Genomic DNA, 15,933 nt, shown 5'->3' with positions numbered 1-15,933 from the left:
AGCCTGTACCATATCTTTAAGCTGCTGCCAGGGTATTTGAAAGCATTTTATCCTTTTAGCTTTTCCACTTCTTTTTTAATGCAATTTTCCTCTGTAAATTTTAGGTGGTACTATGAATCAAGACCATTACATGCCATGGTGGAAAATTAAGACAATAGAAGAGATTCTCAAATGGAGTAAGGAAAAGAAAATCTGTTTTAGCCTGACCTAAGTTGGGCACTGAACCCCTGAAACATGGACTGAGAGGCTCACCCAAACATGCTAATCTTGATGTTGCATCAATATGAGCAATCACATCTTATTTTTTCCTGTAATTTATTTATCAAATCTACTTTTAAGACACCTGCTGCTCTTTCGTCTGCTATTTCTACTTGGTGGCTGCTTGAGAGCCTCACTCACCTGCCAGCTGGAGCCGTTTCAGCCTGAAAGGTATCACCCACCCAGGTGATACCTGCTTGATCCTAACCGTAGAGCTGAGAGAGTTTTTCTCCTTCCCTGGGGTTTATTCCCCTCTCTGGAGCACCAAATCCAGGCTGTTGCCATCCCAGAGTTTAATTTTCCCAGCCCACACCATCTCCACTGCTGGCTGAACATAAAACCTGATCCCAGTCCTGGAAACCTCTCTATGAACCAGGAATGGGAACCTTTGTCCCTGTTTATGCTCTGATCCCATGTGCCATGAGTTCCACATGCAGTGTGAACTGCAGGTGTGATTCAGGGGCTGTTTAGAGGATCTCAGGATGGTTTGGGTTGGAAGGGACCTTAAATCCCATCCCACCCCTGCCATAGGTAGGGACACTTTCCACTATCCCTGGCTGCTCCAGCCTGGCCTTGGACACTTCCAGGGATCCAGGGGCAGCCACAGCTTCTCTGTGCAACCTGTGCCAGGGCCTCACCACCCTCCCAGTCCAGAATTTCATCCCAATATCCCATCTAAATCTCCCCTCTTTTACTCAAAAACCTCTTTCAGTACTTTTGAAGCCCATTCCCTAAGCACCGATTCATAAAAGCACTGAAGTACATTCAGAGCCCAGCACATCTGGAAGTACTTTGCTAAATTAGAGACTTATTAATCTTCCTGCATTTAAAATAAATTTTTATTACATTTTAAAAATAAATGGGCATGTACTATTTCTTCATGTTTGGGATTTTAATTTTTTTTTCTCCAAACATTGATTTTTAGTGCTTGCCTGGCTTGGCTGGATATTCCTCTACCCAGCCAAGCAGCTGCTTGTGCTAAACCTGGGAGCAAAATCCCTCTTTCAGTGTTGATGCAGCCTAGAAGGAGCTCCAAGTTATCTGTGATTCCCACTTTCAGGTTTTTTTTGGTTGGAAAACAACCAAACCTCCCTTCACTGCCCTGAAAAGCCACCCTGAGACACCCCAAATCCAAAAAGGAAGGATGTTTTGAGCTGAAAAGTAGCAGAGTGCAGCTGTGGGCTTATTTCCCAATTATTTCAATGGGTTTGGGGAAAAATGCCAGCCAAGTGTTGCTCGTACCAGTTGCAAAAGGAATTTATTGGAGCTGGTGGAAATAGAGGGGATTTGGGGTTGGGATCTGTGTGGCACAGGGAGCTGTGTAATGTGTGGCAGAGCTGCTGCCTCCTCCTGGCTCTGCTTCATCAGCCAAAACGTAGGAATTTTAAATATTAAACATTTCTAAGCAGGTTTCCAGTGCTGGCAGCTATTGGTCTTTGGGAATTGAAATGAGAAAACCTAAAATTTGGCAAGAAAAGACTCAACAGTCCTCAGAACACCTTGTGGGGCTGGGGCTGATCTTCCCTCAGCCTAAAACACCCTGTAGGCAGAATGAAGAGATTGGACATGGACCACTGAAGCACATTTCCAAGGAAAAAATGATGGATCAGCCCAAGCTCAGGGCTTATGTCACAGTGTCCCACCAGAGGTCCATGGCAGGTGAGTGCCCCTCACCCCAGCACAGCTCATCCAGCATAGATGTAAATATTCCTAATATTCCTCTGTGAATCCCACTGGGATCTTTTTTTTCCCCTGCACATTCATTTTTCAGCAATGCCAAAAAGAGCATTTTCTGTATTTAATAATTTTTTTCAGCAGTGCAAACCAGTGTGTTTTCTGTAGTTATAGAGTGGGAGTCACTTCTGTGTTTAATGACAGCAAATGCACTGGTTTGTGTGCTGGGAAAAAAACCTGCAGGTTTGGGAAAAGGGTGCAGAGCTGCCCAATTTCCCCCGTTTTCCAAAAAGAGCAGTGTTAGAAAATGTGGAAGTGGAAAACAGGAGTGAAATCAGACCTCCAAGGTCCTTCCTCATCCCTCCATCCCCAGGTGGGAGCAGTAAAAGATGCTCCAAGTCCAGACCCATCACTGTCTTGTGGAAGCCCATCTGAGCTGAGCTGCTCAGGAGCATTTTTTGGAAGATTGTTGGAGTTTGTTAATGTCATGTGAAAGCCAGACTGCTGGGAAGGTTTTGCTTTCAGGGGAGAAATGCAGAAATTGAAGAGGATGCAGCCAGGAGCTTTGTTTTCCATGCTGTTTTTGGGAATTTATTTGTTTCCTTTGACAGTGACTTACGGCCTGGCTTTCTTTTCTATTTTGTTAGAGCAATAAAGAAGATAAATCTATAATAATTCAGCTCCCTGTCTTCAATAAAATCTTGTCTTCTTCACACAGCCCCTGGGAAGATCTCCATTTTGCAGCCCTTCGAGATTGGTTGTGTTTTTCCATTTCACCTCTTCACCGGAACGACAGAAAAATAATATTACCGGTAAAATTAATAGCTAAATACAATTTCTGGCAGAGGGAAAGCTTTCAGCAGGAGCAGCTGGGACTGTGCCGGCCCCAAGGATGCTCTTCAGCAAAGGTGGATGCTCCTCTTGCTTTTGTCTTTGATAATGGGTTGGAAACCACAAATATCAGCTAATGATAGTTTCTATCTTCAGCACGGATTCACATCAGGACAATTTTTGCTGGTTTTGGGTTTTAATCAGGTGCAGAGGACAAAGGAGGAGAGAAGGGTGGTGGGGCAGACACCGAGGCAGAAAAATATCCTTGGAAGTCATCGAATGGGTTGGGTTGGGAAGGACCTGAAAGACCAGTAAAGAACAAAGGGGGTGTGAGGGCATTTCCGTCCCCTCAGACAGAAATTTCTGTCCCCTCAGGAGGAGGCAGGAGAGGCTGGAATTGGGCTCCATGCTACCTCCAGGGATGAGGGACAGGAGGTGGGACAGGGGAGCACGGTAAGGGCAGGGAGTCCAGGGAAGGCGCGGGGGCAGGGCAATGGCGGCGCCGCTCCCTCAGGGGCAAGAGCAGCCCCGGGAGCTCCCTCAGAACCCCCCAGCCCAGACAGGAGGCGACGCGGCCCCGCAGTGACCCAACCCTGCGGTCTAGAGACACGCCGTGGATCCCGGGGGCAGGAGGGGATCTGGAGTCCCACAGGTGATGTGGAACCCGGCCTGGGGTGACCCAGAGCCCCCGCTCGGGACCCCTCGGTGACCCCGAGCCGCGGCCGCCGGTGCGCGGCCCCTTTAAGAGCGGCCGGGTCCCCTTTACTCTATGTTTACATAACACGGCCGGGCCGTACCACTGCCGCCTGAGCGGGGGGGGGGCGCGCCGCGCGGGAGGGGGCGGTGCGCACCCGCGCCCAGCCCCGCCCCGTCCGCCGGCCGTTAATGGGCGCGGGGAGGGCGGGGCCACTCGCAGCCTCGCGGGGGGGGGACGGCGCCGGTTCGCTCCTCCTGCCCCCCCGCGGCGGAGGGTTGGTCCATCCCCCCGGTGGCCCCGCCCCTCGCGCCCCCCGCGGTGTAGTGGCCGTTGCCGCTGGCCGGCGGTGCAGAGCGGAGCGGAGCCCGCTCGGGACGCGCTCCCGCACCGGCGGCCGGGACGGGGCGGCCCGGTGCTCCCACAGCGGCGACCCCATGTTTTCCGCCAGTCAGGAGGAGCTGTGCGCGCTGAACAAGGAGCCCGTCAAGTATGGGGAGCTGGTGGTGCTCGGGTGAGTGCTGGACAGGGGCTCCGGGGAGCGGCGGGGTGCGGGGAGAAGCGCGGCGGTCCCAGAGCGGCGGGAGCGGCCGGGGCTGCTCCCTGCCAGGCTCCGGCTCAGCGCCGGCCGCGTCTCCGCGCTGCGAGGGAGCGCTCGGAGCTGGAGGGGGGCGCGAGGGGGCGCGTGGCGCTTCCCGCCTTCTCCCCGGCCGAGTGCGCGGCGCGGCCGCTGGAGGCGGGGGGGTGATCCCGGTGCCCGGGATTGGGGTGGGGGTCCCGTTGCCTGAGCGGAGCAGGGAGGGATGGATGGGGGGTGGTCGCGGTGCCTGGGAGGAGCGGGGAGGGATGGGGGAGTGAAGGGGGAGGTCCCGGTGCGTGACGGGGCGCGCGGTGCGGCCGTTGCGGGCGGCCGGTTGGAACGGGGACAGGGAGCGTTGGAGCGGCGACCCAGTGCTGGAATGGAATGGGGAGGGATAGAGCGGGGGCCCGGTGCCGGAGAGGAACGGGGAGGGAGGGATGGATCGTGGTCCCGGTGCCGGAGGGGGCCCGCGCGGCGCGGCCCTTGCGGGGTCCCGGTGCTGGAGGAGCGGACGGAGCGGGGTCCGGCCGCTCTCGGGCATCGAGGTCTCAGCGGGGCTTGGGGAAGAAACTTCTTGCTGGGCCTGGGGTTGCGGGGTTATGGCCACAAACCCCCCCGCTCCCCGCTGCGGGCCCCGTCCCTCGGCCGGTGCCGCCGTGCCTCGGCCGCTGGCTGCGGGAGAACGGCGTCCTCCGTGCAGATGGCGGGGAGATGACTTTGGAGCGAGGAGGGTGAAGCGCTTATATTCGGATTCGTCGTGGAAATGTTTATTTTCTCGGCTTGATATGGATCTTAAAGTAATCCGCTTGGCATTACGCTGTTGCCCTGCTGTTAAAGCTCGCAGCCGCTCTGCTGAGCGCCGCGGCGGCGGATGAGGGAGAAGCGTCTAAGCCGCGCTTGCTGAGAGCCCTCGCCAACCTCAGGAGAGACGCTTAATTTTGGGAGTTCAATACGAGGTAACGTGTGGGTAATGGAGTGATTTTTCAGCGCTAAACACAACGGAAAGGTTTGGAGCCAGCCGCGAAGCAGCACGGTCACAGCCTCGCTGCGTTACTCAGCCTCCCCCAGAACCTGGTCCATATTTGCTGCAAGGTCGTAGAAAACCCTGTTCTGGTGTCTTGAGGATTTTTGTTCTGTTTCGGTGCTTTCCTAAAGAGCCGTGTTCACCTTTGCAGAAGAAGTGTTTGAAAAAGAGCAGTCCAGGCTGCGTACTCTATCCAGTAGTGCACCTTTTATCCTTAAGGGATGCTCAATGTTTCCTGTCACGAGACTGGGTCAAGATGCAGTTACCGTGGAATGAAACACAGCTGCTGTCATGAACGTGGCGTAGCTGGCGCTTGAAATCCTTGAATTTAAGTCCCTTGGTTCGTGAGGAATACCCATATCACACTAAATTTAATAAAGAAACGTTCTTACTGTTTCATTTGTGGCAATGGAGGGTGAGCTCAGCTGTGCAACACTGTCTCTGACAATAAAGTCATAGTATAATGCAGAATCTTTAATTAAATTAGAGTGCATAAATTGATGTTGTGCTGCAGAGGCGCTTTGTGCACAGCTGGAAGCATTTTCCTTTCTGTTGCTTTACTATTTTTAGCAGCAGCTGAAAGTGCAGAAGTATGAAATGTTTTGGCTCTGATCTTAACCTGGCAAAGTCTGGTGAGCTTTGCCTTTAATATGGGGACTCATTGATCTCGGCTTATCGGTTCTGCTGGGCTCTTGATCTTCACTGTGTGCATTGAAACACACCAATAAAATCGAAATGAAACGTATGTGGCTGAGTTTTGGGTCCTGTTTGAGTTTCAGCCGTTCTCTAGAACTACTGAGGCTGCATCTCGTAGGTGTAAGATGAAAATGCAAACAGATGCTGCTGTCCTTGCAGTGCAGCCAGGGACAAGAAGTCTGTGCAAGGGAGCTGAGTGTCCCTGTGGCTGCACTCAAACAATGGGGCACTGGCTGTCGCTGCTCACACAATGGGATGTAGGGCTAGGTAGACGTGATGGAATCAATCCAGGAAATCTCATGACTTCAGCAAATGTATTTTTAATTTTTAGGCGGAAGATTGTTGTTTTAAGAGCCCTTTGCCACTTCAGGATCTCATTACTGTCCTATCAGAGGTGTCTTAAGTGTTTGTAGTGCCATAAATAATGCAAACATCCCTCTCTTTGGCGACTCAACGTTTGTGACTGGGAACTCTTGGAACAGCTTAAGCTGTTCAGTATGCTAAAAACCCACTTAATACCTGTTTTGTATTAAAATCTTGTAATCTGGAGTTTCATTTAAATAAGACAATGTAAATCTGCACTCCTCCCTGCAGTGAAACTGAGACCTGGGGACCAGCAGAAGCGTTCTGTTGCAGCTCCTGTTACAACTGCCTGATTAAAATTGATAGAGCAGCCTCGCAGCTAGGTTAAAAAAAAAAAAGAAAAAGCTGTTTTGAGACGCTGTGTGGGTTGTTGTTTTTTTTTTTAAAAAGCCTTGATTGTGATGTTGATGAATAACTTGTGTCTTGAACTGTGAGACTTTTAAATTAGGTGGTGAAAAGGATGATGAACAAAGGAATTGGCGTACCTGGCAAACTGCTGAGCTCCCGTTTTTAAGATGACAAAACTTTCCCTTTATCTTTTCCTCTCACTCTGCCTTAGCAGTATTAAAGTGGGGTTGCTGTACCTTGACCTTTAAATGGAGGGAAAGGTGTTTTTTTGGCAGGAGGTGGCTCTCCCAGCAGGGCACGTTCCGTATTGTCTCAATAGTTGGGATTGCTCAGTCTGCACCTCAGCGTGAGCCCCAGTAAAGCCCCGGGCGTTTGGTGTGTGCTGCAAACACATTTCTGATAACCTTCTCCCAGCTCTGTGCTACGTCTGTGCTGGCAGTGATGTGGCAGCGTGTGTTTGGTTAAGGTTTTGCCGAGGTTTACATAATCAATGTTGTAGTGAATAGAAACAGTTTATGTAAATCGAGCCAGACAGGTCAAGATGGCTGGTAAAGAAGAGATCATCTGCTTTATTGTGAATCTGCTTGTGTACATCTGCTCGTAGCATCATCTGCTCACAAAAGGCTCTGGATTTCTTGGTGAAGCAGAAACATTCATATTCTAATTCTTTTTGAAGAAAAAAAGACAGCAGCTTTGTTTGAAGTCCTGTCAAAGTAATGGCTCATTATATATTTCTTGGAACGAGGGGCTGGAGGGAGTTAAGGAGATGCTGAATGCAGTACCAAGTACCTGAATTGTGTCAGGGTGTTTGTTTCTGCCTTTGTCAGGAGCTTTTGTTTGACTTCTCTGGTGCCTTAATGTTTTGAGGTGCATGTCCTGGCCCCTTTGTCCCCTAACTTTGAATTGTGCCCTGAAGCCTTTATTCCAGCAGTGTCACTTCTGTTAAACGCTGGAGGAGCCTGTCCCCGGCTGCAGGGGGTGGCTGTCGCTGAAGGCAGGTGTCAGTGGCCTGGTGCCCTTAAATCCTCTGGGACTGCACGCTGGGGATGGGCAGCTGTGACCACTCAGGAAAGTCACTTGATTAAAACGATGTAAATTGAAGAAGGAACAGCAAACAGACATGAGCTGTAGTCAATGGCTGAGTTCTGTAGAAGGGAAAGATTTGTACCTGACATTGAATGCTTTTTTTGGATGGGATTTCTGGTATCTGTGTGCATGTCAATGGAATATTCTCTTATTAACCAAAGGTTTTCTTTGGTTAATAAGGAATAGCAAAATATTCCTTATTAACCAAAGGTTTTCTTTGGTTAATAAGGAGTAGCAAAAACCAAAGGTGTTTGCTACTCCTTAGCGAGGAGGTGCAGCCTGGTGCATCCTCAGCTGAGGAAGACTTTGTTGTACAGATTTACTGGATTTTGCAATATCCAATGCATTTTTAAAATTTAACCAGACAAAACTCTAAGGGCTCTCCCTCAATGTTGTTACAGTAGTAATTTTGAAATTGCTGCCAACATTTTGTGTGTAAATTTTCCATTGACTACCATTAAAATAAATGAATTGGTTAATTTGGAAGCTTTAGTGCTGAAATAAGCCACTGTGAGTTATGTGAGCATTGTTTAATGTGGATTCTTGGCCATCCTTGAATAAACATGCTGTAGTTCTGCTTAAATTTAACCTTTTGAGAAAGTAGAATAAAAGGATGGGTCCTGGAGCAGCCTGGTCTGGTGGAAGATGTCCCTACCCATGGCAGGGGGTTGGAACTGAATGGTCTTTAAGGTCTCTTCCAACCCAACCATTCTGGGATTCTACAAAAATTCTCACTTGTCTTCACAGTCATACATTTTGTAGTAATTTTTTGGGAAGCTCTTCTCATTGATGGACCACTTTATACTTGAAGCAACTTTAGATCTGAAACAGTCTTTTTGTTTTAATCTGAAGGAACGTGCATTTTTATATTCCTGTTTTTCATACTGGCTTTTTCTGACTGATCAGAGTTCCCACTGCCACTAACCTCTTGCAGGGTAAATAAAGTTTCTCAAGTGTCTTCTGCTTATAAACATATTTCTGTTTTTCTAACTTACCTGTCTGGCTTTTCACATCACTCCTGTTCATCTCTTGCTGTACAGTTCAGGAAGAAGCCAGGGCAGTTTTCCAGTGGTGTTGACAAATGCAGAAGCAGAGTGGGATCTCTGCTTGTCCTTGAGTGCTGTTTGCTGCTGTGCATGGACTGAAGGAGGAGGGAGAGTCATCCTGGCCCTGGAATTAAACTGGGACTTAGTTTGCACATAGATGGATTTGCTGCTACCAGACTGAGGCTTGTTTAATGACTTGGTGATTTCCTGCACTATCTGCTGTAGATATATTGGTGAAACGGCTTAGGTGACTCGAGTTCTGCTTTTAAGCCTTATTTGAAAATGTACTTTAGGTTTCATTTAAAGTAATGACTGTAGCACATAATGGGAACTACCAGTTAAATGTGTTCAAGGTCATGATTCTCTGAGAATCATTGGCTCCAGCAGTCATAGCTGGAAGGCTGCTGTTCTGGAGAAATAGATTTTGGGTTTTTTTGTTTTGTTTTTTTTTTTTCTTTGATATTGACAGTGGCTTCTTGGTGACCTTTATGTCTTGTGCTGGGTTTATGGTGGATTTTATATGTGCATATTGCAAATGTGTGATCAGGGTCAGTTCAGAACTTGCAAGGAGATTAATCAAACACCAGAAGAATTGTGTCTGAATAGAACATTAACTGCAGTGTAGGGAAAACAGTGGAAAGGATTATATCTGAGGAAAGGTCTGTGGATTTTTTGGAAAGCTTGTGTATGGCTGGATAGAGCAAACGTTTTGCTTCATTTAAGCTAAGAAAGAAAACATACTTGAGTTGGTTTTTTACAGCTATCCTATTCCTTGGAGTACTTTTGACTTTCTCAGAGTGCAGATTTGTATCCAGCTGTAGGCTTTATTCACAACATCTCAGTACCCATGTAAAATCAGAGAGCACAAACATCAGACTCTAAAATCTATGTTTATTGAAGCAAATCACAGCATCAAACGTCTGCATCTTTAATGTTTGTTAGAAAAAGGAATCGGAGTGCATTCTGGAAGTTAAACTAATCCCCTTGGTGTGTACAGGCAGGAGGTCACACATGTGGAAGTGAAAGACTCAGGGTTTTCCCCTTAAAATATGGAAAACAGTTTACTCTGAATAAACAAGTCTGGGAAATCTAGGATTTGCCTTTGATGCACTTCTTGTGTAGAACCAAGTAGCTCTTCCTCTTCGGGCCTGGCAGAAATAGGGATGAATAGTTTTCCATTTTCAGCTGAAATTTGTAAATGTGTAAATACTGTAACAGTCCACTTGATTACTTTAAAATATGCATATAAACCAAGAAATTACTTTCTAGGCTGCTAAGGTTTGTTTTTTGTTGCTGAAAGCAGTATCTTACTTAAGCTATTTTGTGTTCCTTCTTAACAGCAGGCTGTTCTTTAACTGTGATTACAAGGTTGCTTGAGAACAGATTTTTCTTAAGAAGTCAGGAACTTATTATCCAGTTCAAACTGAAATTATGGCTGGTTTATCCTTACAGAACTAATGCTGCTCTCTAACTTGCTCAGTAGTGATAGAAGGTATAAACTTGATACTTAAAGATAACAAACTCCTCCTGTGCCCTAATGAGGAGGTGTGTGAGTGTAGTACTGAGCCTGTGCCTTGCTCGAGGTGGGGTTTGTTAGTTCAGGGTGCCAGCAGAGAAATTTTACAACTGTTTGCAAAGTCCTGCAGAAGTGTCTTGTTTCCTGTTGGTACTGTCTGCACATTCCCAGTTTGTTCTGAGCACTTGGGGCTGTGAAACCTTCCAAAGATGACTCCTCTGGTGTGTTAGTTGCAGTCTTTGTTTTGTGCTTCTTGTGGTGTCATCTCAGTCTGGTTATTCTGCACTGTCATACTTGTGGCATATTTGTCCTGTGCTCAGCAAGGCAAGTGAAGTAGAGGAGGATTTGGTCTAAGCTCCCAGCTTGAAGAGGATCTTGAGCTGGTTTCCAGTGTACTTTGTGCTGTCAAATCCTTTTTTGCCTCTACTGTTTGATACCCTAAATCTCATTTGTGTTGGGGATGCTTTTTCTTTTATCAGCAGAAATCCTTATGTTTGTTCTTGCTCGGTCCCAAGGTCACCACTGGAAGCTTGCACGTGGCTTGTCACGAGTTGAAACCTTGAGGGACAGCAATGAGGATGCTGGCATAGGGACTGTGCCTGCTTCCAGAGACTTCTGAGGCAAAGCTGCTCATTCTGTTTGTTTTATAAAGACATGACTAAATGGTGCTCTTGCATTTTTCACTTCACCTGCATAGACCAATATGGTGAGGTGCTCCTGCCTTCAGAGGGCTTGATTCCCTCCTGATAAAGTGCAGTTCAGAATTTTATGCCTGCCTTATTTTTGCATCATGTTTGTTTTTAGGCATCTCCTGGTGTAGCTTCATACAGGTTAGTCCTGAGTCTTGAGTTCATAGTGACATCCCCATACTTTGAGGGACCAATTTGTGCCTTGTCTGACAAACTGTAAGTAACATCTGGGATTAGACTGCTTTAATCCTATTACCTGCTAGCCTGGAATAGTCTTGGTGCTCATGTTAAGCAAAGAGTACAGTTGAGAGCAGTGGGGGTTCCAAAGCAGAGATTAGTGAGCTCTGGGGGCTGAGCAGGAGCAGTGCTGTCCCACCAGCTGTGCCCCCTCTGTGCTGACTCCTCTGTTTGACCTTGTAATGTCACCTCCTGTGCAAATACTCCCCGTGGGTCTCTGCAGTGTCCATGACTGAAAAATGATTTAAACCAAACAAAGAGCAGGGGGGGGTGACAGTGGGCAGCAAATTGTTTGTAGGGTTTTCTTAAAGTCTGAGTAGGCATTGTGGTGCTGGGAGTTCAGCACTAAGAGTAACCTGTCTTAGGATTTGCCTAGGAATAAACATCTCTCCTGCCCTTCCCAGAAACAGCACTTGTTGGGTTGAGTTAAAAGATCTTAGGATTCAGGAAGACAGTCCTTGTAGGAAATCCCTGTATGGTGAAACTTCAGCAATTTTAAATATTTGGTATTTGAAGACTTGTCACTGAGGGGCTTTGTGGTGGGAGGATGCAGCATTTTAGTGGGATGGGGTTATGAGTGATGTGTGAACAAGGTGACACTGGACTTGCATTGTCTTCATCTAGACAATGCTTCTACAATTACTCCTTCTGATTAGTGTAACCTCTGTTCCTAAAAATAGCAACTGTCAGGTGTTTTGCAATGAAATTTCACTCAGTCCATGGTATTCCAGCCTTGGAAGTGCTCATGTGAGGTCACTGGGAAGCACGGCCACAGCTGGGTAGTACAGCAGTTATTGGCTCATGGAGAAGAGCGAGTAATTCAGCTAAAAGCTTTCCTCTGTTTCACAACAGAAATGTCATCTGGAGGGAGCACATTATAAACAGCAGTTGTGAAAATGGATACAGACAACGTCTGCAAAGCTGAAGAGTTTGTTGTGTTAAAAGCAAAGTGGTTTGGAGATGAGCTCTGTTTGATGAGGAATGATGTGAAGGTGCTGATAGCTGAAGGACCTGTTTAGGCATCCTGCTTTCAATAGCAGCTTGTTTATGCTGGAGAGAGGGAAAGCAAGCAGGCTCTGTTTTGTGTTTCTGGAAGTGATTTACTTCAGGTCATTTAACATATAATTTTCAATATTTCACGCTGACCTCACTGTAGATACAACTCGTGTTTCAAGGAGGATGGAGTAGATGTGGGCTGCACCTAATCTGGATAGCACAAAGCTTTCTGTTCTTGGGAATTGGTACAAAGGCCACACTGAGTGTATGTCAATAAAGACCTGATGTTCTTCTGTCGTATTTATTGCTTGTATTAACTATGATACAGCTACATTGCTGTGTAGCAACTGTGTTTACCAGAGGCGCCAGCAGGCAGCTGTGCGGTGAGTCAAGTACTGTATAAAATGTCTGTTGTGCTGCCTTCCCAAAGGAGCGGGGACAGGCAAGAAAAGTTCTGAGACAGCTGGCACATAGTAGGTTAAAAGGAGAAGGCAAAGAAGCATTGTGATCATCTCCTTGAGCACTGTAATGCTAACTGACCCCTGTTGTTGCAAAAACTATTTCTTTTTCTCTTTACATTCAAGGAATTGAGGACAGAAAATTGTCAGTGTTTCTTTCTGAGGAACACTTTTTAACTTTTTGAAGCACTTACTGAACTATAATGATGCGTTTAGTGGGCTTTCAAATTACTCTTCACCCAGAAATGTGTGTGCTGTCTTTAATTTAGAATCCTGTTCATAAGCTGTCATGAAAGAATTTTATTCTTCAAACTGGCTGGCTTTAGCAATGCCTCAACAAACAGGTAGGCTTCAAACTTCTGAGGTGTATCCTCTTAAGGCATGGAAATGTCCTTCGTGAGGACAGAGTGGGACTGACAGTGAAGACAATTAGTCACTGTATGAAAGTAAACAAATTGAAGTGAATAAAAGCTTAAATCTCTGCTTGCCTGTTACAAATAAACTGGAGCCCAAACGTGCAAACCCTGGAGCACATGCCCCTAGGAAGAGTGAAAGAACTCTTTAGTCTGGACACAGAAGTTAATGGGCTGAAACTTTGATATAAGCACAGCTGTATTTCTTCATGTGCAACAGCATGAATTCATTTTGATTGTTGGGTGTCTGATTTAGTGCTGGTGGAGGCACAGCCTTTGAAACAGGAGTAGAGTTTGTGTGTGTCCTCCTTTCACAGGAGACGTGGTGCTGGTGAAAGATAGCGAGGGCTGTGAGGTTCCTGCTTCCCAGCACATCCTGTGCCAGGGTTCAGCACCTCACACACTGACTGTGTTTTTTGTGGAGCATTGACTAATACACCAAAATGTTGCTGTACTTTCAACTTGCCTTTCTCCTAGTGCATGTTTGACTTCTGAGAGCAAACAGCTGTGCAGCTCAATGCTTGGATTTAAAATCATTTTGGTGTTGAAGACGAATCTTTCAAGACTTGATAGGATTCATTACTTTGTGCTTGCCCTAACCTTCCTGCTAACATACATGCAATACTTACTTTGAATTGCATTCTGAATCTTAAAATTTGCTGGAGTAGTTTCTCAGTGAATCAGGGAGTGAGTTTTGATTCGTGAGTTTGGTGTGTGGCTTGCTGTGCTGGGCAGTGGGCAGAAGTCCCGTTCCAGAGCCACATGTGATGGGAGAGGTGGCAGTGCCCTGCTGCAGGTCTGAAGAATTCAGAGGAATTCTTCCTAAGTGTTCCCTCGTCTCACTCTACCAGAAGATTTACTTAAATGCGCTGTCAGTACCTTGGTGGCTTTTGCCAAAAAATGACTGGTAAATTAAGCAAATGGAATGATTTGGTGTTGGGGCAGATCTGTGAGGAGGCAGATGTTGGTTCATGTGAGCAGCTGAGTAACTTCTTCCATCAGAGCAAAAACTGGAGAAGGAAGTTGGGCAACAGCGAAATGGACGAACCTTGTGTGGGTTTTTTACTCCACTTTTGTTTTAGGCTGGGCTTCACTGGAAGAGTGAAAATGAAAGATGAGAGATGCCTCAGAACAGCACTGGTGGTGCAGCTGCCCTTGGATGGTGCTGGCGATCTGGAGGTTGCAGGATCTGCCTCCATGGGCGGTGGCCATGGGAGCTGCAGTGCTTTGGTCTCACTGACTGTGCTGGGATTTGTTCCCTAGCTGGGATGCCTTGCTCAGGGTGCCAGGGTAGAGACTGCAAGCTGCTTGTTTGCTTTCAGGGATGTGCGCTGGGAATTTTTCCTGTAATTTCCGTAAATATTTTCTTAATACCCAAATGGTTTTTTCTGCCCTTTTTGGTAATGAGTCCCTGTGCCCATTTAAAAGACTTTGATGGAGCTTTCCCAAAATCTCTGGATATGTTCTTTCTTTTGACTATGAAAGATAACTAAGCTGGGTTTTTTCCAGTATTTTCAGTCTGCTTGCTGTCAGAGCAAAAGAGCTTTAACTTTTGACTTGGGTTTGGTGCCTTTTTTCCATGTTTGAGCACAAAATGCTGGAGTTCCATTGCTCACTTAGCTGTGCCTTATCTCTGGTTGTGCAATTCCACTTCCAGCTGCAAAACTGAGTGCCATATATCCAGTTTTATTGCAAGTTCAGAGTTTCCAGCATGCAGAGACTGGTGTTATCCAGCAAATAGCTCTCCATGTAAGGATACAGGGAGACTACAGAAAGTACAGTTCCCTCTGTAAGCAAAGCCAGGGTTTAAGTGATTAGCAGAGTCTAAGTCAAGCTCTGTGTACCCTCCTAGTTTATTATGTGCAGTGTAACTTCAAATTCAACTCAGGAATTGGCCTCTGATCACGTATTGCTGGTTTGCACCTTCAGCTCTTTGGAGGAGACTGGTTTATGTTATGGCTTTACCTACTGGCAGTCTTTTGGTGTAGAGAGAACAATGGTAAAATGATGCTTTGTGAAAGGGCAAGCAGATTGAGGAAAAAGTGATTTGCTCTTTCACCTCTGGGCATTCTGTGACCAGTGCAGGCGGGAAGGAAGGAACTGGATTTGGGGCTGGCTGGGGTCCAGTTGCAGACTCTATTCAGACCCAAGCCAGAAGGAGTATGGGCTTATTTGTGGGTTTTGGGCAGAGATGACAGTTGAGAAAAACCAGCTGTCTCACTTTTGTGAGCTGAGGAAATTAGTTATGAATATGTCAGGTGGTAAAAGTGGGATGCTTTGTGCTCTGCAGAGACTGAGAAATGCATTAAAGATCAGTTTGTCATGCCTAAGTCAAGAGACCAAAACATTTAGCTGAGTTAAACTAAGATAAGAATGTATGATGCTCTTTAATATCCAGAAAATAAGTGTATTCATTTGTAAAAACAACTCATTTATTGTAACCATGGGTCCAAAGGAATGTTCTCCCACCTCCTGCACCATTCTTACTTGTGCCTGAACTAAGTGAAGCTTGTGTGAGTGATTGTGAGCAGCCTTTGGTTTACTTAGTCATTATTAAATCTAAAGGCTGGTCTGGTTAGGGATAACAGACATTTCATTTTCTTCCTGCTTTTCTTCCTAGACTTCACTCTGTATTTGGAGAAAGACTGAGTTTATTTGATGTACAGACCTATGCAGTGTGAGAGCTATTGTCAAAATTTAAAAAATGTGGTATAGCAAGCAGAATTTGACAGGACCTTTTAGTTTCCTGTTATTTGTTGTTTGTTTTGGAAGAACAAAAGTCCAGATAATGACTGTTCAAATGGGTAGTTTGTCTTGGCATAAATGAATCCTGGTTAAAATCTGGAGAAGTTCTGAACAGGTGCTTGTTTCACTGATGATCATTCATAATTGCTTGTAGTGATGCCTCAGGTTTTAGCTTTTATATTTTTCCAAATCTGTGCTGCTTTAGTGTGTGCGTCTGGGCTTCTTGTTAGGATGGTGAGCTCTGTGCACAGAGCAGGGAGACAAAACAATTCCTTCTCT

The 15,933-nt window shown here is 46.4% G+C and overlaps 1 protein-coding gene across 1 annotated transcript in view; it reads left to right on the top strand.

Moving 5' to 3' along the window:
* Window positions 1-3,794: 3,794 nt before the first annotated feature.
* The window catches only part of PELI2 (pellino E3 ubiquitin protein ligase family member 2), a 72,293-nt gene continuing 60,154 nt past the window's right edge, over window positions 3,795-15,933 (top strand). Inside the window, exon 1 of the mRNA XM_030948770.1 lies at window positions 3,795-3,971. Coding sequence (XP_030804630.1) covers window positions 3,895-3,971 — 77 coding nt within the window. The 5' untranslated portion in view covers window positions 3,795-3,894. The remainder of the gene's footprint in view (window positions 3,972-15,933) is intronic.

This window comes from Camarhynchus parvulus, chromosome 5 (genome assembly GCF_901933205.1).
Source record: "Camarhynchus parvulus chromosome 5, STF_HiC, whole genome shotgun sequence".
NCBI classification, from domain to species: Eukaryota; Metazoa; Chordata; class Aves; order Passeriformes; family Thraupidae; genus Camarhynchus; species Camarhynchus parvulus.
This window is presented reverse-complemented; position numbering and strand designations above follow the sequence as displayed.